The sequence below is a fragment of the Dasypus novemcinctus genome, chromosome 6 (genome assembly GCF_030445035.2).
Source record: "Dasypus novemcinctus isolate mDasNov1 chromosome 6, mDasNov1.1.hap2, whole genome shotgun sequence".
NCBI lineage: Eukaryota > Metazoa > Chordata > Mammalia > Cingulata > Dasypodidae > Dasypus > Dasypus novemcinctus.
Window position 1 is genome coordinate 34,237,291 of NC_080678.1, and position 22,884 is coordinate 34,260,174.

The window sequence follows — 22,884 nt, forward strand, 5'->3', positions numbered from 1 at the left end:
AGAATCAATAATTTAACCAGCAACAATAATATCCAATAACCCTCTTTCATCTGAGGCAGAGATGGGAATAATTTAAAAATTACTACAAAGACTGCACCTCCACAGTATCCCCAAAATACCGGACTCACCTGCTAATTAATCCCTAAAATGTTTTATTAGAAACAAATCCTTAATTTCTCAACTGATATCCAAAACTTTTAAATGTAAATAGGAATACCACTGCTACAAATACATCTTGGTAGAAAAGATAAGTTGAGAGTAGATAATTACTTGTTCTGATGGGGGGAAAGGCTTAGAAAGCCAAGGGAGCTAAAGTAAAATGTGAAAATACTAAACTCAAAATGCATTAGACTTTTAAACAGTTTATCATTGCTACCTTTCATTCACCTTTCTGCAACCTCCTACTGTTATATTCTTCAGGCTTCCAGAATCCTCATGCTCCTTACCCTAAGCCCTGGAGTAGGTACCCTGGCCAGGCCTGCTTTAAAATGCACAGCTGACATGTTCAGAAAACTAGATCGATCTCTCCTTAACACCCAAACTTTCCATTTCTTCAGTAATTCCTGCTCAGTATCCATTAATAGCTCCTTAATTCTCATAAAAGTATTTGTATTTTTAAAAGTGGATAAGTATTAAGTGAATGAATTTCAGATTGGTGAAATTTCAGTGAAAAAAAGTGAACTGAAAAAAAAAGAAGAAAATCCAAGCAATACATTTAATAATTTGGGGCAGATAGGCTGGTTAATCAGTCATGCCATGGAGTCCAATCCTGAAGGTCAGTTTTCCTAGGTTTTTCTGCTTTCCCCAGTCTTCTCTTTTGCTACTTTTTACACAGGATCTTTAAGAATTATTTTTCAAAGGGCAATCAATCCATGGGTTCATATGTATCAGAATTCCATTGGATCTTTTTTTGCAAATGCTGATTCTTGGTCCCTTTCCCAGACTTACATGTAGCTTCGCTTGGTAATTCTTAAGCATTCTAAGGTTTGAGATTTATGCTCCCAAAGAGACAAGTGTTAAGGGTTTTAGTTTTCGGTTTTGTTTTCACCATGAATGTTCTAATGGCAGTAGCAAGGGCTATGGCAAAGGAGGCAAGAATGCTTATTTGTATGGGCTAGTGGTAAATCCAGGACTGTTTATACTCTGAAAGAGCTTAAAAAGATTATTCTTCCAATTTTTCAATACTTTCATATATTATTAATTCTTGATAAAATACTACCTAGATATGTGCAATTAGGGTACCCAAATTACACTGCTATGGCGCTATTTTGTTCTATTTATCTATATCAGGTTAGCAAAAATAGATAGGTCCTGGTGGTGTTGGGTGATGTATGGGAATCCTGTATGGTATGCATAATTATTCTTTCAAATTTTGAAATTAAAAAAAAATTATAGGTCCTACCAAAAAACGTAAAGAAGATTATATCCTTACTCTCTCTCCTTGGTTCTTTCTTTAATTCATTGCCTTCATAGGCTTTAACAATTTTACAGGATTTAATACCACATTGGTTTAGTGCTGTTTTATTTTTAAAACATCAGTTTCAGGTAAACTCTAAATGGCCAAAATAACAAAGAAAAACGCAAAGAGGGAAGCGGATGTGGCTCAATAGATTGGGCTCCCACATACCATATGGGAGGCCTTGGGTTCACTTCCCAGGGCCTCCTTTTGAAGGCAAGCTGGCCCGCGCCTGTGGAGAGCTGGCGCAGCAAGATGATGCAACAAAAGGAGACAAGCAGACACAGAAGAACGCACAGTGAATGGACACAGAGCAGACAGCAAGGAAGTGGCAAGGCGGGGGGATAAATAAAATAAATCTTAAAAAAGAAAGACCCATGTACACTTACTTGTAAAGATATGGATCCACTGTCTTTAGTTTTGCTTAGGAAGCTAGAGATGGATAAATTCAAATCAATACTGCTACTATCAGCAGTGGAACCAGTGCCAGAATCAGTATCATTTTCCTTTTGCTTCTCAGATTCTGGGAGCAGCATTATTTCAGTTTTTGATAATGCACTTATTTTTCCTTTATTTTCTGCATCTTCAGAGTTGATATTAATACTTGGTATTGGAACAGGTTGAGGTTCATTGGGCTGTGAAGCTGCAGTAACTTGAGGTTCTGGTTTAGGTGGCACTTCACATGGAAATGCTTTTTGCCCTGTATCTTTGTGATCATCCTCAGTTTTACTTCCTAAAGCCTTTTGGTCAATATAAGTCTCTGCACTTTTGACCTCTATTTCTTCAGTGCTACTTAACTCAATAATTCCTCCAATTTCATTTGTCACTGGTTCCTCACTGGTCTCCAATATGTTCTCTGAACTGGTGACCAACTGCTTATCATTTTTACCTTCTACAGATATTTTATCTCTCTCATTAGTTTCAACTATTTCTTCAATAGGAACTTCCTCAGTACCACCAGCCTCAATACTTTCCTTAGGCTTACTTATCAATTTCTGGTCTACTTCAACCACTTCTTTCCCATCACCACTCTGAACATCCTCAGCTTTGTTTTTAACAGCCAGCTGAACAACATCTACAGCCTCATTTGTTTCTACATTGCTTGTATCACTGATGACATCCCTTCGAGTTCTGTCATCTCTTCCCAGTTCCTCCTGGGTGTCTTCCTTTGTTAATCCAACATCATTATCAACTGCCTGAATATCTGCCTCTTTTTCTCCAGTCTCCTGAGAAACTAAATCCAATGTTTGAATAGAAGTATCTTTATTTTCTTCAGATTTTATAAGTTTATTTTCCAATATCTGTTGTTTTTCCTGATCCCTGTCTTCCTCAGGTTTCAGATTTTGATCAATATTTTTATCTAAAGTTACGGCTATATTATTCTCTTTTTCATCAATGGAATTAATGCCCACAGTTTCTTGGTCTTCTGTGTCAGGTAGATTTTCAAGCTCAGGTATTTTTTCTTCTCTCCCATTCTCTTTGATTACTGTTGTCCTGTCTTGGAGTTCAACTGTAGTTTCTGAATGAGCATCACTAACATGTTCATTAATACCCTCTCCAGTTTTTTCATGTTCATCAGTGGTGGGTTTTTCATTAAGAATTTTGCTATTAAATTTATCCTCAGAAGTATTACGTTCTGTTTTTTCTGAGACAGATTCCAAGATACAAGCATTTTGTGAAAGTTTATCTTCTTCGGAACTGGCAATACTAAGGTCAGAAGAGGCACGCTTACTTGCAGGTATTGGCTAAAAAAGATTTTAATAAATAAAAAATGCTTAATAAATAGTTACTAGATAATTACATATATATTTTTTGTATTAAAGCATTATCTCAGGATGGTTATGTTTATATAAACAACTTTAAACAAAGCACTGTTTATATATATATAATCAGGATGTAATACCTTTATACAGTAAAAGTTGCTTAAGTTATAAAAATAATTTAAACAATTGACAATTCTTCACATAATAGAGTGAAAATGGATAGCAATATATTAATAATCTTCATCTCTAAAATTAAAGATTTTACTCTGCCACCCACCAATTAATCCTTGAATATGGATGTAACCACACTTCAAAACCCAGAGTGTTGGTTTCTACCCCTGATTTCCATAAGCTATGATGCAAAGGAGAACACAAGGTCTGCTCTGAAAATATCTGACTGCATACCCACTTCCCTACCTTATGTGGCTTCTACTTCAAAAGAAGAACACTGGGTTCTAGTTAGCAACTAATAGCAAAAAAAAAAAGGCCCACTATTCTTGAAAATTATGTCATATTTCCATTTAAATAGATAAAATGTTTGTAAAGATTTGTATATTACCTTTCTATAGTCCAAACCATTTAATAACTAAGATATATATTTCAAAAGATCATAATGTATTCAAACATCATTTTATCTGTAACAGTTAAAAATTTTCCCTTCATAAAAGTTCCTTTTAATTATTATAAATATTTTAATCAATAATTTTACATGGTACATCTAAATTACCTTATGCTTAAATTAACTTTAAAAGAAAATGGTCAGGGGGATTACAGCAAGATGGCGGCAGAGTAAGGAGCTCCTAGAGTCGGCTCCTGCTACAGGGCAGTGAGTAAACACCAGAGCTCTTGAGCTAGCTGAAGCACCTGTTTGGGGCCTTCAGGAGGCCAGAAGGGCATCGTGCAACATTCTTGAAGGAATGGAAGAAGGAGGCTGCCCATCTGCAGAGAAGACGCATAAGAACAGTGCTCCACGCCCTGGAGGCCAGTGCCCATCCTCCACTGGAGGCACGAGCCGCATCAGGAGCTGTTCCACGGCTGGAATTGAAAGCTCCGCTTCCCAAAAACGGGTGAGGAAGAGATGGGTGGGCACCAACTTCAGCTACTGATGAGTAAAATTCAGCAGGCTAAAGTATAATCCTGAGAACAGCTCAAGTTTGAGCGTGTCCGAGTCAGAAAGAGGCTGGGAGCCGCCATCTTAACTCTGCACCTGGCACAAGGGGAAGCAGGACAGACTGAAAATCCCAGTGCTGGCGGGGCCTGGCTTCTTTCCATCCAGATCAGATTGCAGCTCTAGCCTATGCCCCAGTGCCACCTCCAGCAGGGAGGAAGCTGTGGGAACTTGCACCTGCCTCTCTGGGAAATTGCTGGCCAAGCTGTGGAGGTCAGTGATTGCCCTACTAGGTGGTGCAAGCCACCCCAAGAGCTGTTCTGTGACCAGAACTGGAAGCTCCATTTCCCAAAAACAGGGAAGGAGACGGTTGGCTGCCGATTTCAGCTACTGATTGGTAGACTTGGATAGCTAAGGAATAACCCTAGGAACAGCTGGGGTGTGAATTTGTCCTAGTTGGAAAAAAGGCTGGTGGCCACAGTTTTGACTCTACCTCCAGCCTGAGTGGAAGCCAGTCTGACTAAATATCACAGTGACCGCAAGAAACGATTTCTTTCACCCAGATTAGCCTGCAGCCCTAGTCTAGGCCTCAGCCCCACCTCTGACAGGGCGGAGGCTGGCTAGCTCAGCACCAGTCTATCCAGGTAACTGTGGGTACCTCTGGCTGGCACAAACAGAATAATTAAAAATCTACTGGGGCAACTGCCATCATCTTGGACCTGCACTGCATAGATTGCTGCCCATACCTGCAGCTCCATCACCACTCCAGGCAGGGGAAAAAGGGGAATGAAACTTCATCAGTCTCTCTGGGCAACTACAGTCTAGGCCTGCACAACTTGAATTATTCCACACAACTGTGACTCTGTCCCTACCTATGGGAAAGGAGAAAATTGGGAGAAGCTTCATCCATTCCTGGGGCAATGAGGGCAGCTTGAGCCTTCACAGTTTATAGCACCAATTACATCCCTGACTCCCACTGCACAACCAGCAAGGGAAAGGGCAGGAAGCTATGAACTAGAGAAAAACTGCACCCAGAATAAATACTCTAGTAAGCCAGAAGCCAAGACACCAACAAAAAATTGCAATCGACACCAAGAAACAGGAAGATATGGCCCAGTTAAAGAAACAAGATAAGCCTCCAGATGATATAAAGGAGTTGAGACAACTAATCACAGATGTTCAAACAAATCTCCTTAATAAATTCAGTGAGATGGCTAAAGAGATTAAGGATATTAAGAAGACACTGGATGAGCACAAAGAATTTGAAAGCATGCACAGAAAACAGCAGATCTTATGGGAAGGAAAGGCACAATAAATGAAATTTAAAAAAACATTGGAATCATACAATAGCAGATTTGAGGAGGCAGAAGAAAGGATTGGTGAGCTTGAAGAACTGGCTTTTGAAAGTGAACATATGAAAGAACAAATGAAGAATGGAAAAAATTGAACAAGGTCTCAGGGAACTAAATGACAGCAGAAGATGTGCAAACATACGTGTCATCAGTGTCCCAGAAGGAGAAGAGAAGGGAAAAGGGGCAGAAGGAATATTGAAAGAAATAATGGTAGAGAATTTCCCAACCCTACTGAAGGACATAGATATTCCTGTCCAAGAAGCACAACATACTCCCCTCGGAAAAAATCCGAATAGACCAACTCCGAGACACATAGTAATCAGAATGTCAAATGCCAAAGACAAGGAGAGAATTCTGAGAACAGCAAGAGAAAAGCAATACATAACATATAAGGGATACCCAATAAGATTAAGTGCAGATTTCTCACCAGAAACCATGGAGGCAAGAAGACAGTGGTCTGATATATTTAAGATACGAGAGAAAAACTTCCAGGCAAGAATTTTATATCCAGCAAGACTGTCTTACAAAAAATGAGGATAAGATTAGAATATCCACAGATCAACAGAAACTGAGAGAATTTCTAAGCAAGAGACCAGATTTTCAGGAAATAATAAAGGGTGTGCTAGAGCCTGAAAATAAAAGACAGGAGAGGGGGCTGGAAGAGAGTCTAGAAATGAAGATTATCATCAATTAAAATAACTAAAAGTGTCAAAAGAGTGGTGAAAATAAAATATGACAGATAAAACTCAAGTAGTCAGGAATAAACTTAACCAATGATGGAAAGCACTTGTATTCAGAAAACTGCAGCCCAGTGTTAAAAGAAATTTAAAAAGTCCTAAATAACTGGAAGAACATTCCATGCTCATGGACTGGAAGACTAAATATCATTAAGATGTCGATTCTACTCAAACTGATATACAGATTCAATGCAACCCTGATAAAAATTCCACCAACACTAAAAAAAAACAAAACTGAAAACAAATTAGCAAATTTATTTGGAAGAGTAAGGGGTCCTGAATAGCCAGAAACATTATAAAAGAAAAGCAAACCCTCATCTCCAGACTTTAAATCATACTACCAAGCTATAGTGGTAAAAATAGCATGGTGCTGGCATAAAGACAGATACATAGACCAATGAAAACAAACTGATTGCTCAGAAACAGACCCTCAAATGAATGGTCAAGTGATTTTTGACTAGCCTGTCAAACCCACATAGCTCTGGCAGAACAGTCCATTCAACAAAATGGTGCTGAAAGAACTGGATATCTATAGCCAAAATAAGGAAAGAGGAACCTCTATCTCACACCTTATCCAAAAATTAATTCAAAATGGATCAAAAACCTAAAAATAAAAGCAAGAACCATAAAACTTCTAGAAGAAATTGTAGGTAAATATCTTCAAGACCTGGCAATAGGTGGTGGATTCTTAATGGAGATAAGAGAAGGAATGAGATGGACTACTGATGTTTAATGTATGTAGAAGTTTTAATTAGCTTTACTGTAAAAGTGTGAAAATTTATAGAATAGATGATAAAAATAGTAATAGCTAGTTTAAAAATAGGGATGTGGCTGAAAATGGTAGTCTAGGGATATAAAAGCCAATTGGCAGAATGCTAGAGAATAATCTAGGAACTGGATAGCACAGTAAACCAAGAGGTGGATAAGAATTGTGGCTGATGGTAAAACGCCAAGAGTGTCATCTGTAAGCTAGAGCAAATGTATCCTCACATCTATGGACCGCTGATTTTCAACTAGGAGGTCAAGTCTACTTACTGGGGAAAGAATTGTCTCTTCAACAAATGGTGCTGGGAAAACTGTATATCCACATGCAGAAGAATGAAATTGGACACCTACCTCATCCCACATGGAAAAATTCACTTGAAATGGATCAATGACTTAAATACAAGGGCTAAAACCATAAAACTCTTTGAAGAAAACAGGTGAAAATCTTCAGTACCTTGTATTAGTCAACAGATTCCTATATATGATACCCAGAGCACAAGCAACAAAAGAAAAAATAAGATATACTGGACTTGATCAAAATTTAAAACTTTTGTGCATCAAAGGACATTATCAACAAAGTGAAAAGTCAATCTACAGAATGGAAGGAATATTTGGAAATCATTTATCTGAAAAGGGTTTAATATCCAGAATATATAAATAATTCTTACAACTCAACAACAAAAAACAACCCAATTTAAAACTGCGCAAAGCATTTTATAGACATTTCTCCAAAGAAGAATGCTAAACAGCCAATAAACACATAAAAGATCCCCAATATCATCAGCTATTATGGAGCAAATCAAAACCATAGTAAGATACCACTACACATCCACCCATTAGGATGGTTATTACTGAAAAAAACAAAAAGCAAAAAAAACCAGAACAAGTGCTGATGAGGATGTGGAAAAATTGGTGCACTGTGCACTGCTAATAGGAATGTAAATGTGTAGTTTCTGTGGAAAACCACTTGGTGATTCCTCAGAAACATAAACATATGATCCAGCAATTCCACTTCCAAATTATATACTCAAAAAAACTGAAAACAGGGACTCATACATCAGAGTTCATAGTAGCATTTTTCACAATAGCGAAAAGGGGGAAACAAACCCAAGTGTCCATCAAAAGCAGAATGGGTAATGGTGAATATTTACAATGTAATATTATTTATCCATAAAAAGGAATGAAGGGAGCAGATGTGGCTCAGGCAGTTGAGCACCTGCTTCCCACATGGGAAGTCCCAGGTTTAGTCCCCAGTGCCTCCTTAAAACAAAACAAACAAACAATAAGTAAACAAATGAAAAAACCAACTCAGGGGAGCCCATGTGGCTCAGTGGTTGAGCACCAGCTTCCCATATATGCAGTCCAGAATTCAATTCCCAGCCCTGGTACCTCAAAAAAATAAAAAAAAGGAATGAAGTTCTGATATATGCTACAACATGGATAACCCTTGGAGATACCATGTTGTATGAAATAAACCAGATAAAAAAGACAAATATTGTATGACTTTACTTACATGAAATACCTAGAACGAGTAAAATAAGCAAGTTCATAGAGGCAGAAAGCAGTTTACAGGATACCAGGGGCTGGTAGGAAATGAGTTATTGCTTAATGTGAACAGAGTTTCTGTTTGAGGTGATGAAAAATTTTGGTAAAAGATGGTGCTGATAGGAGCACAATATTGTGAATGTAACTTATCACTGAACTGTACACAAATGGGAAATTTTCCATATATGTTACCACGATCAATTTTTTTTTAAAAGAAAATGGCACTTTATAGTAAAAATAGAGCACAGATCATAGAGTGTAAGCTACTGTTAAGCATCTCTAAAAAAATACACAAATGAAATTTCCTTTTTAAACACTGACCAGAGAATTTTCTGTTTCCTCATCATCATCTTCCTCTTTGCCATCTTCAACTTCTTCTGTTACTTCAGCCTTTGCCTCTGCAATCAATTCTCGGATTGGTTTGTTGGAATCAACAGTAACAAAGGGATGCTGTAGATCAAGAGAGAGAGCACACACAGTAATAGCTGAAATATTTGCTTGTAAAGTAAGTTTCAAACACATAAAACACACAATTCTTACATGAATAAAAAATACAAATACATGGGTAGGAAAAAACAATTTCAGATAATGTTCTCTCTCGAGGGAGAGGGGAAAAGAGTTTGGGACAGGGGCAGGGACTGCCTGCAAATGTTTTTTTTAACAAATATGAACCAAATATGTCAAAATGGTAATCTTTGTTAAATCTGCATAGTACATTTAGGTACTATTTTGTATGGTTGTAAATTTCATACTCTAAAATTTGATTGAAAATTTAAGGCAAATTTCAAGTCTTAAAAAGTCTTAAGTTAATAATAGTCTTAAAAATTAATAGTATTAAAAAGAAACAGAGATCTATATAAATCCTGCCAAAGCTCAATAAAAGAGTTATTAAAAACTTTAGAGTTCTGTTAAAAGTGTTTACAAACACCTGCTTATGTGACATGGTTCTAATATTCTTTTTTTTAATTTTATTTTAAAGATTTATTTATTTATTTAATTCCCCCCTCCTCCCCCGGTTGTCTGTTCTCTGTGTCTATTTGCTGCGTCTTGTTTCTTTGTCCGCTTCTGTTGTCATCAGCGGCACGGGAAGTGTGGGCGGCGCGATTCCTGGGCAGGCTGCACTTTCTTTCGCGCTGGGTGGCTCTCCTTACTGGTGCACTCCTTGCACGTGGGGTTCCCCTACGCGGGGACACCCCTGCGTAGTGCGACACTCCTTGCGCGCATCAGCACTGCACACGGGCCAGCTCCACACGGGTCAAGGAGGCCGGGGTGTGAACCGCGGACCTCCCATGTGGTAGAAGGACGCCCTAACCACTGGGCCAAGTCCGTTTCCCCTAATATTCTTGAGGGTAAGATGTTTTATTCATCTCTGTCTCCTCAGTACTTAATAGCTGTCTGTCACAGATTAGGCTTTCAAATGTGAAGGGAGTGAATTAATAATAAAAAGCAATGTGTTCCAGGGATATAGTTGCTGCAAAGAGCAAGGCAATTTTTTTCCTGCTTTTCCCCTAGGGGAAAAAAAGTTATTGCTTAATGGGAACAGAGTTGGTCAACGTAAAACACTATAATGCGTGAGTTATACAATAACTCAGCCTAACAGTAATTGCCTCCAGATCTGTCACTCTATTTGCACATCTCAAATATTAATTGGTAAATTTTATTTCAAATATTATAAATAGTTCCTGCTATGAAACAAAATCAATCCTATCACTTTAACATTTTTAAAAAGTCAAAATATTTACTGAACACTTATATTCACTAAAAGAGACAAAAAATAATTAGTTCATGGTCCCTACTCTCAATCACTTTCTAGTAATTAGAGACAAGTAGAAAAACTAAAAAAATGGAAAGATTATAACCAAACTGAATCAAAAAGGTTCAATAGGAATGACTTACAAGCTGAATGTGTTTTAGCAATGGCAGCACATATGTTTGTAAAGCAAATATTACCTACTACAATATATTTTGATTTTCCAAGGAAAACTCAAATAGAAACAGAGGACACAGAATGAATTTTACTCTTTTTAAAGAGATGCTAAATTAATTGTATGACTTGCTGCTGTCACACTATTTTTATCTTACCTGCAGTAGCTGAGATGTATTCCACCTGGCATCCACATTCTTTTCCAAGCATTTCTTTAGGAAGTCTTTAAAGTGTGAAGACCTTCAAAATAAAAATTTTAACAATATAAAGTAAAATAACATTCTATTACACTTTCCTGTTATTACAAACAAATAAAACTGCTTGATAAATTATGCTCTAGTTCCATTATGTACGTAATAGTATTAACTCAACATAAGAAAACTAATTAATGGAAATATTAAGATTCTATACTATTTATTCATCTGTAAAAACATGTTAGACATATATGTAAATAGGTACATGGGTACAGTCATTGAGGTATAACTACATATTCTCAAGTATGCCAAAATCACAAAAATTCTATTATGCTAAATTCCAAATACAGTTCTACCACATACACAGCTCACTTTCTCACAGTACAGAAAATATCTTTTTCATGTAGAACTCTAATTACTCATATTTTCAAATATATGTGTGGTAAGAGTTTGTAAAGTCTTTAAGTCTTTGAAACATACCAATATTTAGTCATTTATTTCACAGTCTTCGTAATTTTTATCTAAATTTAAATACCCTTAGAAATTTGGAAAAATAAAACATCAAGTTTTGATTCTTAAAAAGCTTTGTTTAGAGTATTTTACCATTTTGATGGCTGTGCTAATGTAGGGGGCTCAGATTTTGCTATTTTTAGCAGCACGCGCATTGGATTTAATTCATGATGAGGTGGTTCTATCTCAGCCATTTCTATTAAAGTGACACCAAGTGACCAAACATCAGCTTTGTAGTCATAGGGTCTGTCTTTAGAGGTTTCACACATGACTACTTCAGGAGCCATCCTATCAAGACAGAGAATTGAAAGGTAAAATGGTTAACTTAATAACAGTGATTGCAAACCACATAAAAGATAAACAGTATAAACAGTATCATCATTATGTGGAAAAAATTAATGAGTAATAACTGGTGACATGACTAATATTGTAAAAAAAAAAAAATTTAAAACTAAGTACATACCAATATGGTGTACCAATAAAGGAATCTCTTCTTTGAATTGTCCTTGTGTTTTTAGCTGATACTCCAAAATCCGCTTGAAATAAATAAACATTATTTTATTTACTGAAATAAAATAAACAAAAGCATAACACAGCCCTAAAGTATAGCTCATTGCATTTCATGGGGGGATGGGGGGAATTTCAAATCTTTAGTAAGGTCACTCTTACTAAAGGGTAAGAAATTGAAATAATTTCTCTACCACTCTAATCTTGACCACACACAAGCAAAAAACAAAACAAAATGAAACAAAAACAACCCTGCCAAAAAGAAAATATCTCATCATTAATGCACATATTACCTTCTGTATACATCTTCAGAGACAAATTCTCCAGAATTGAAAAAAAAAGTGGTAACTTTAACTTTGAGATCATGGTCTACTACTTCAAAACAAATACCAACTAGTGCTACATGTTGCAATTATTTTTTTTTATTTCTCTCCCCACCCTCCATTGTCTGCTCTCTGTCCTCATTAGCTGTGCATTCTTCTGTGTCTGCTTGTATTCTCATTAGGTGGCTCCGGGAACCAATCCTGGGACCTTCCAGACTGGGGGAGATGCAATCTTTCTCTTGCAACACCTCAGCTCCCTGATCTGCTGCGCCTCTTCTCTCTCCTCTGTGTCTCTTTTTATTGCATCACCTTGCTGCGCTAGCTCTCTGTGTGGGCGAGCCCTCCTGCATGTGGCAGCCCTCCTGTGTAGGGCAGCACTCCTGTGCAGGGCAATAATCCACGCAGGCCAGCACTCCATGGCCCAGCTCGCCGCACAGGCCAGTGTGCCTTCACCAGGACCCTGGGTATCGAACCCTGGACCTCCTCTATGGTAGATAGGAGTCCAAATGCTTGAGCCATATCTGCTTCCCACGCAATTAAATTAACAAATTTGTTTTGCTGTAGTGTGAAACAGAAACTATACCAAAGCAGCCTTTCATGATTTAGAAAATGTTCTGATAATCTCATAAATATTACGAAGAAAAAATTATCAACCATATGTTTCCTGAATTACATTATAGAGAACAGCAATATTATAGCCTTCCAAGTTGTTAATCCCACCATTTTAACTTGGGAGCTCAGACAACCATTAATAGCAACATAAGGTTGCTATCACTGCATAATTACCTCATGCCATAAATACATAAATTTTTAAAATTTCATGTTTGACAAGCCACAGAGAATTCTCAGAAATTAGTAAACATGAAAAATTCAGTATATGGTACTCTTGCCCGAAGGTCTGGCAAAGACTACTGACTAAATAAATGGTAGCTAATATTATTAACCATATTTATAAGTTTAACCTTAGTGATATTCTTGGTAATAACTCTTAAAGCACCCATAAAATCTTGCCTTGTATTATAATTATTTGTCTATTATACGATTCTTGATGGTAAAACGGTTTTACACACGTGTACACACCTAAAAGAGTTTCAGAAAAAGGGAGGGGAGCAGATATGCCTCAATGGATAGAGCATTTGCCTACCACATGGGAAGTCCAGGGTTCAAACCCAGGGCCTCCTGACCCATATGATGAGCTGGCCCACGTGCAGTGCTAATGCGCACAAGGAGTGCCATGCCACACGGGGGTGTCCCTGGCAAGGAATGACCCATAAGGAGAGCTGCCCAGCATGAAAAAAAGTGCAGTCTGCTCAGGAATGGCACCGCACACACGGAGAGCTGACACAGCAAGATGATGCAACAAAGAGACACAGATTCCAGGTGCTGCTGACAAGAATATAAGCAGACACAGAAGAACACACAGCGAATGGACAGAGAGAGTAGACAACTGAGAGAGGGGGAAGGGGAGAGAAATAAATTTTTAAAAATAATAATAATAAAGATTATTTAAAAATAAAAAATATATATATAAAGAAAGGGCTGGAGGGAAACCAGTAAATTAGAGAGTTAAAAGAAAAATCAGGTTTTAACTATGAACAAGTCAAAACTCCAATGAGCTAAAAACCGGGTGATAAGAGCCATAAAGAAATGCAAGGAAGTGATTACTGTAAACACTGGTATAAAGGTTACTTTTTGCAAAGGGAGGGGCAGTAATTGAGATGGAGCACATGGCTGGCAAAATTCTTCTTGACCTGGGTGGTAATTACAAAGGTATGTGCCACAGAATAATTTATTAAGCTAAATCTATACATTTGTGTGGTTTCCTAAATCCTTCTTTGTTTCACAATAAAAAGACTAAAATTTAGTACATCAAACTATGTATTATATGTAGTAGAAAACCTGTTTAGATGTCATGATATAGTAAAATGAAATGGTTATAATCACTGTTATTAACATGACTTTTGAATATATTTTGTCCTTTCAATATCCTTCCAAAATACACAAATTCAGATAAATCAGCACAAATTTTTTAAATTTTCATATCTTGAATGTACTTAAAGAAGAGGGATATATTTTCTTTCACATGTGTACATATGAAATTAATTAATTCCCAATCCAAAATCTACATCTAATTCTTCTTATGAAGTTATCATTCATTCTCTCAATGTTTACAGCAAAATTTAAATTTCCAGTCCTTATACTTATTTTAGGTAACTCTTCTCAAACCTAAGGTTACTTTGTTAGTTTAACCAAAATACCATACTTTAACAAATTAGAGTATAAAACTAAACATGGGAAAAACAATTCACCATTTGTGAGTTTTGGAAATGAAGATATAACTGTAAAACTGAGTTAGCAGTTTTAAATATACTATATTACATTCTAGATGTATTATAAGCCCTAAGGCTATATACAAAAATTTAAAGGAATATGTTTTTAACCAGTCTTTTAAAAGCTTGTCTTTTTAAAAATAAAATCCATCCTTTCTTACTTTTTCCTTAAAGTGCCTTTAATTTAGGTGCCTATGATTAGGAATTTGAGGAACTAATGAATACTTATCCAAACTAGTATTTTATGTTTCACCTATTTGAGTAGTAATAAAACAATATTAAATCACATACATATGGTGGAAATTGCAGAGCACAAATTCAAATGTTTATTTTAGGGGAACAAACTTACCCAATTTAATATCTCCATCTAAGGTAAAAAGGATGTTGCCCGCCTTTAAATCTCTGTGGATGATTTTATTATCATGTAAGTAGTTCAATGCCTCTAAAGTCTGTTTGCAAACTACTTGTATTTGGGACTCAGTTAATGGTCTCTCAAGTTCTATAAGGAAAAAATAAACAAAATAGCATTTTTATATAGTCAAAACATATCAACAGATAATATATCTTTATCATCACTGCCAAGGATCATATAAAGTGAATTTATTTTGGAAGAACTAAATATCTATGAAGATTATTTTCCTGTCATATTATACCAATATTTCACTTTAGAATTTTATTACAATTATTTAAGAATATAAAAATACAATTAAGTTGATTTCTGTATTTATTGACTTCACTCAACAGTAAGATATACGTAGGAAATGTTTTAAATCCTTTTATTTTTATTAACTATAATTTAAGATATAAGGGGAAAAAAGATATTTACCAAGCATCACAGCATCTACTGCTCCACCAGCACAAAATTCAATAAGGATCTGCATGCAAATAAAAGAACATGAGTCCAAAACTACATTGAGTTTGAGTATTTTTTTCTTCAATTCAGGAAAAAAGATAAAGGAATAGCTATCAAAATATCTAAATTATGGAAACAATATGAACATTCTTTTTAACCACAGAGTTAGGAGTCTTGAATGAAATACACCTTAGAAAGCAGAAAGAGAATATGTTGTAGAAGTACGTACATTTTTGTTAATGACATTTTTAGTGTCCCTTCTTTCTCTAAAATTACCAGGTATAGAATTTTTATTTAGTACAATATTATATATCAATTTCATTACCACTGAAAATTTTATTACTCTCATTTTTAAGACAATCTTTGTTCTTTAAGTGATAAAAAAATACTTTTAACTTGAATAATAGGAATAAGTCCCAAAAATATATTTACAGACTTAAGTTTTTTTTTAAGGAAAAAAAAATATATATATATACACACACACACACACACAAAAGCTACAGATGCCAGCTCAATGATACCTCACTTGATGGATGCCTTCCTTGACCTCCCTTGTAAGATATAATAGCACCATATACCTTATTACAGTTGCAATTTTAGGTTTATTGTGAAAATTTCCTTCTCCTTCTAGACTATCCCTCACAGTTGCCCAAATTCTTATTTTGTGATAGACCCAAATAATGATCTTACTATTTATTAAATTGTCTAAGGAGTTCATTTTCACTATAATCTCTGGAAACATTCTGCTAGAACCTTGAATAACTATATGAAAAGACCATACTAATAATGATATTTAATTTTTAAAGTAACATTTTAATATATTGCATAGCTTCTCTGCTTTTCCCCCCTGTGTACTTCACTTTCCTTCTTTTTTTTTAAGATTTATTTATTTATTTACTTATTTATTTTTCCTTCCCCTACCCTGCTGTTTTTGCTATCTGTGTTGTCTTCTCTTCTCATTTTCTCCCCTCTAGGATTCACCAGGATTCGATCCTGGAGACCCCTGATGTGGAAAGAGATTCCCTGTCAATTATGCCACCCCAGTTCCTGGTTTCTGTTGCGCTTTACTTTGACATTTCCCCTTGTCTCTCTTTTGATGTGTCATCATCTTGCTGTGTGGCTCACCTCCACAGGCACTAGTTCGCCACACAGGCACGCTTTCTCTTCTTATTTTTCACCAGAGGCCTCAGGGATCAAACCCAGGTCCTCCCATATGGCTCTATCACTTGAGCCACATCCGCATCCCACACTTTACTTTCTATAGGTGCTTACTAATTATGAACTTTTTTCAAATTCATTAAATTTTTGAAAAATAATTTAGGAGGTCAATCATTATTAGTAAATAGGCTCATAAAGGTTAAGTTTCTTATCCAAGTTGCTAACTTGTAGAGCCAGGATAAAAAAATACAGTCCCCCTTTGTTCCCAGCTGGGTATTTCTTGTCCCAGCACTCTTACATCACTTTGCTTCCTTCTTCAAGAAGGAAAACGTAAAACTACATTTTAAGAAGCCCTCTTGACTAAATTAGAGCTAGTACAGAAGAAGTAATTAGCTAATATGTTTATTAATACTTCGGTTCTGTATCTATTTGTGCCTAATATTTTCTCAAAGTAACAAAATTTATACATGCAGCCTTAACCAATACATCATACATTAAAGTTGGACCTGATAATATATCAGATAAATATTTAATACTTCTAATATTTTATAGTTTATTACACAATCTATAAAAAGTTTAGGTTAAGAAATTATGAAAATTTAAAAGTAAATCCTTACATTTCAATTACAAAAACAAAATTTCAAAAACAAAAAATGCCATCTAATTTCAATTTTAAGAAATTTAATATTCATAACCAGGTTTCTCCATTTGGGTCCAATCTCATTAATCAACAATCATGATGAAACTGATATAATCTGAATAAAAGATCTAAACATCTATTGAAGCTGAGGAAAATTATGCTCTTAATGATCCTCTGAACATCAGTAGATCAACTCTCATTCAAGTAACAGCAACTAAACAAGATGTAATACATTAAAAAAGCTTTCATACTCATAAACTTCTTTAGGACAATTTACGTACTTTGGCTACTCCTATGGATCAATGCAAAATGCTTACCCAAAGATTGTTCTCAAAATAGAAGGCATCTAGAAGCTTGACTATATTTGGGTGATCACAAGATGCTAATATATCAATCTCAACCATGTAATCTTCAAGTTCTTCTTCAGATTTGGTGTCAATCACCTTTGCAGCTGCTAAAACATTGGTCTCTCTATTCTGGGCCTAAAAAATTAAAGTATCAGATGTGTCACACTTAAAATGTATACTTATCTTTAAGAGACAGCCTAAACATAAATATTAACTAAAGCATGCTTGTACTGTGCTAAGTGCTTTACATGCATATAGCATAGTATTTCAAATCATAGGTTCTACTGAGTCAGACTTCTAGGGTTCAAATTCTGGTTCTAACATGATTAGCTGTGATAACTTTTTAGTTGAGGCCATTTTAAAAATCCCTCTTTTAGTTTTCTCAGCAATACAATGTACCTATACCTTGCAAGTTTGTGAGAACCAAAACAGTATTTAGGGGAGTGAATATAGCTCAAGTGGCTGAGCATCTGCTCTGCATATACAAGGTCCCTGACCTGGTACCTCCTAAAATCAAACAAATAAAAAAAAAAAACTCTTATTGGGAAGCAGATGTAGCTTAGTGGTTGAGCACCTGCTTCCCATATACAAGGTCCTAGGTTCAATCCTGGGTACCTCCTAAAAAAAAAAAAGTATTTATTTGTCAAGTGAAAAAATGTATATAAACACTTAATACAATGTTTGGTATATATATTATAGTAAGGATTAAAAATGTAGCTGTAATTATTACTTCTCATAACAACCCCATGATATATTATTATCCCTATTTTAAAGGAAGAGAAATAAATTTGGAGAAGGTAAAAGATCATGAAGCTAATAAGGAACATAATCCTCCTCAGGATTCAAATCCAGGTCTGATTTAAAACCCTTTCCCTATTTCAATAATGCATTTATTTAATTAATCATGACACTTTCCAGTTTCTCTATATGTCCATCAATTTAGACATTTTCTCTCATTCTTGGTACTTCAACTTTTCCACGCCCTTTCTTTGGTTGAGTAACTTCTCACCTCCATTTATTACAAATGAAAAAGTTTCCAAAGATGTAGTAGAAGCCAATATACTTTTTAAAATGTTAGGAAGCAAACCTTGAATTACTAATTATGATCCTCAAAAAACATTTTAATATTATATATGTGATATAATTTCAGCAAAACTTCATCTGTTTTCTTTTAAAATCTATGGGGGAAAAAACTCTTAAAAGCTAATAATAAATGATTAAATAAATAGGTGTCCAAAGTATAAGGAAATAATTTCACAAAATGAAAAATACACATATTTTATTGGTAAGGATATGATGGTGGAACTTCAGATTATTTGGACTTTTAAAAAATATGTTTTCCCAGAAACAATCAAGCACTAACAAAACATCAGCATATATAGGCAACTTCTTAGAGCTCTATTATCTAACTTTGGAGATGATAACGAAAATAAGCAAAACAGGTATCAGCATGCATAAAGGAATTTTCCTAAGTTCATTATTACCGAATTTTTTCTTTGAGTAAAAAATAGAGGAAAAAAGTAATACTAATGTTTAGATTCAGATAATATATTTTGGATAAAAAGATAACTTTATACTGGTCAACTTTACCACTCTAAATTCTAATTGACAATGTTTTATCAAATCTAGGATGCCACTTCTTAAAATGCATCATTATTTTATGTCCCACCAAGGAATGAAAAACTGCCAATTAAACTATAATAATATTTTATCACTTAGCATTTTTATTTTATACTTCTGAGAGGAGCTCTTTGGGTCATTTAAAACTTCATATTACTTTTTAAGTCAGAGTTTTTTAATGCCTGTGTTTTGCAACCATTATCATTTCCTGGCCATTAAGATCTTTGATGATGGCAGCTTTTTTTAATAGAGTCCTCCACTATTGTCTCCAAGATTTTTTTTTGAAGTCTCTGATTCCCAGTTTGCAAGGTACACTACTGATGATTTTTTTTCTTTTTTTTTTTTGAGGTAACAGGGCCGGGAATGAACCCAGAACTTCCTGTGTGGGAAGCTGGCACTCAACCACTGAGCCACACTGGCTCCCGAGTTGGCCTCTTCCTTTGTTTACCTGTTGGTTTTGTTTTTAAGGAGGCATTGGAATCGAAACTGAGCCCTCCCATGTCAGAAGCAGGTGCTCAACTGCTTGAGCCACATCTACTCCCTGATGTTTTCTTGATCTTACCAGAAGGTACTAAGAAAGGATTTTATATTACAACCAGGACTCACATTCTTTTTTCAGAAAAAGAATAATTGACTGAAACATCAAGGAGCCGTAACTGTTGGATACTAAGGATACAACTAAGTTCACTATGCACAGGCAATGGCAACTATATCACAACCACCACCTGGCCAACAGCAATTGTAAGACAGCATTGATTGAAAAAAATACATCCCAATTTTGGGGATGTTAAAACATAATTTAAAAATTTTAAAAGCCTGCCTTATATTGGGAAACGGACTTTGGCCCAGTGGTTAGGGCGTCCGTCTACCATATGGGAGGTCCGCGGTTCAAAACCCGGGCCTCCTCGACCCATGTGGAGCTGGCCCATGTGCAGCGCTGATGCGCGCAAGGAGTGCCGTGCCACGCAGGGGTGTCCCCCGCGTGGGGGAGCCCCACGCGCAAGGAGTGCGCCCGTGAGGAAAGCCGCCCAGCGTGAAAAGAAAGTGCAGCCTGCCGAGGAATGGCGCCGCCCACACTTCTGTGCCGCTGACGACAACAGAAGCGGACAAAGAAACAAAAGCAGACAAAGAAACAAGACACAACAAATAGACACCAAGAACAGACAACCAGGGGAGGGGGGGAAATTAAAAAAAAAAAAAAAAAAAAAAGCCTGCCTTATAACTAATGAAATACAGCATTAAGCTTTTGTTTCTAAGGAAGATACTACAAGTTAGCCAATAATAATTAGAACTCACCCTTCTGAGCCAATCTTAAAAGGAAATAAGCCAGTGAGAGATAAGCTCTTCTCCCACCATTTTAATGTAACACTCTGGAAAGAAAGAGACTAGAGGAAACCTGCCGTTAGAAAGGAACACTATAAAATATGAGTCCTAGTAGTAGACCAGGGATATTGTGGATAGAGTTAAAGTCATCCTGTTCAAATGATGCCTGCGTCTATTGATACCCTGAGAGATTTTACAACATGTCTTTTATTTGTGAATGGAATGGCATGAAGGGGGAAAATAACAGTAGATCCAGAAAATAACAGTAGAGCCGTACATTAGATAATAGTAACACATTCTTATATTTCATTTTCCTGGATATAGTGATTAAAACAACATTGGTACCATTTGATTTAATTAAAGTAAAAAGAAAATTTACAAAGTATAATGCCTTCTAAGTTACTAACTGGAAATAATTTGGTTAACAGGATCTGGTCGGAGAGAAAGAACTCTAAAAATGAAAACTGGAATAAAAAATAAGTGTGAACTTATTCTTTAAACAGGGAAAGTATTTAAAAGCATAATCTCATCTAGCTAATACCTAGAATCATTACAAATATTACATAAAGATTTAAATAGCTTAGCACTGATAAAAATAGGCATGGAATAACAAATATTCTGATATTAATTTTAAAAATTACTTCAATTGATAAAAGGTTTTCAAAGATTAGCCATAACTACTTAAAAGTCACTATGTTTTTATATTCATAAATCATCAGTAAGGTTTGACTGCTTTATATAAACAAATACGGGCTGCAGGGAAACTTGTGACTGAGCTGAATTTTCTGTACTAGTTTCATGTTCTAAATGAGGAAGGGTGAAAATTAAACCCGCTCATATTGCTCTTATTTTCCACCTATAGTAAGGACATTGTAATTCTAATCAATTAAAATTTAAAAATGAAATACATATTTAATTATTCTGTAAAACAAGATTATTGATTAACTCTCATCCCCACCAAAATGAATACACCAAATAAAATTAGTAACATTAGAAGGAAAAATAAAGCCCAGAAGGGTTCTTTCCAACCTGGTAAAAAATATTTCTTTTAAAATCTGCCTGAGGGGAGCAGATGCACATCAAGTGGTTGAGTTCCTGCTTCCCATGAACGAGGCCCCAGGTTCGATTCCCAGTACCTCATTAAAAAAAAGTCTGATGAAAATTCTGAATCTGAAATAATCATATCCTATTTTATGGATCTATAATTAAAAGAATTAGGATTTGTGGAAAAAAGTTTCAGAAATTAATGACTATAAGAAAATGCCATTATATCAAAGAGTAAAATAAGCAAGGTGTAAAGTTGTTTACACAGCATAATTACAATGTTTTAAAAACTGAGCACCAAAAATAAAGTGGAAGAAAATATATCAAAATGTTTACCAATGCTTATTTTCTAGGTGGTGAGAATAAGAGTAAATTTAAAATCTTTAAAAGACTATATAAAACTTTTATAATGAAAACTGTATTTTAATCAAATTCTCATCTGGATAGAAAGACCAATGCAAATAATATACATGACTTCCATACTACAGAGGTTTTAGTGAATCAAAAGAAGGCAAAGAAACATAAGAAGATAAATACAAAATGAATCTAAAAGACAGAAAGAATTAAAGAGGAAGATATAAATTCAACTATCTCAATAATCCCTGGGATTAATATTGTTGATTTGGACATTTGGATTCAAAGTTAAGAGCTCAGGGGTATTCTTTCCCAAGACAAGAGGTAAGACCCTAATTGTCTGGTAAAATTCATTCAACCATAATAAAATACAAAAACTAAACAAACCAAATCACAGTTCACAAACATCTAAACATTACATTCAAGACAATGGTCACAGCTGAGGAAAACATTCATCACCTCAGGGAAATCTGTTCTAGGAAAAAAATGTAATATAAAAGTCTACTGAAGAACTCAAGAGTTGATGTGCTAAAATCAATTCATTTATTCAGCAAATATCTGAGTGCCTTCCACAAGTGAAGGACTTTTGTAGTTGCTGACAGAGTACAAACACACAAAACCTGTCTGTCCTCATGACACTCATAATGGGGGAACAGAACAGTCACTAGGCAAATAAATTAGAGAGTATATTAGTGATTAGTACTATGAAAATGAAGTTAAGATAGCAAGAGAAATGAGGAGCTAGAGGAGGTAAAGCAGGGGGTAGCCACAGGGAAGAAATACCAATTTTAAATAAATAGTTCAGTTAGGCTTCACTGAGAAGGTGAGATCTGAAAATATTGATATCAGTTAAAATTCGATGATTTATTTTTTTTAGAAGGTACTGGTATTGAATCTGGGAACTTGTATCTGCAAAGCAGGCACTCAACCACTTAGCTACACTCCTTCCACTCAATAATTATTTTAATGCTTTCTGCGCTATGTTATTAAATTGGAAATTTTAGTATTTTACAAATACATGGGGCAAAAAA

General features: G+C 35.4%; 1 protein-coding gene across 2 annotated transcripts in view; it reads right to left on the minus strand.

Annotated features, from left to right (window-relative positions):
- Positions 1-22,884, minus strand: part of SLK (STE20 like kinase) — a 60,772-nt gene that overhangs the window by 22,395 nt on the left and 15,493 nt on the right. For both annotated transcript variants that reach the window (XM_058298497.2, XM_058298496.2), the window contains exons 2-9: positions 17,483-17,647; positions 15,341-15,389; positions 14,864-15,013; positions 11,818-11,890; positions 11,448-11,642; positions 10,809-10,890; positions 9,048-9,176; positions 1,846-3,201 (exon numbers count right to left, since the gene is read on the minus strand). In XM_058298497.2, the coding sequence (XP_058154480.1) occupies positions 1,846-3,201; positions 9,048-9,176; positions 10,809-10,890; positions 11,448-11,642; positions 11,818-11,890; positions 14,864-15,013; positions 15,341-15,389; positions 17,483-17,647 (2,199 nt within the window). The remainder of the gene's footprint in view (positions 1-1,845; positions 3,202-9,047; positions 9,177-10,808; positions 10,891-11,447; positions 11,643-11,817; positions 11,891-14,863; positions 15,014-15,340; positions 15,390-17,482; positions 17,648-22,884) is intronic.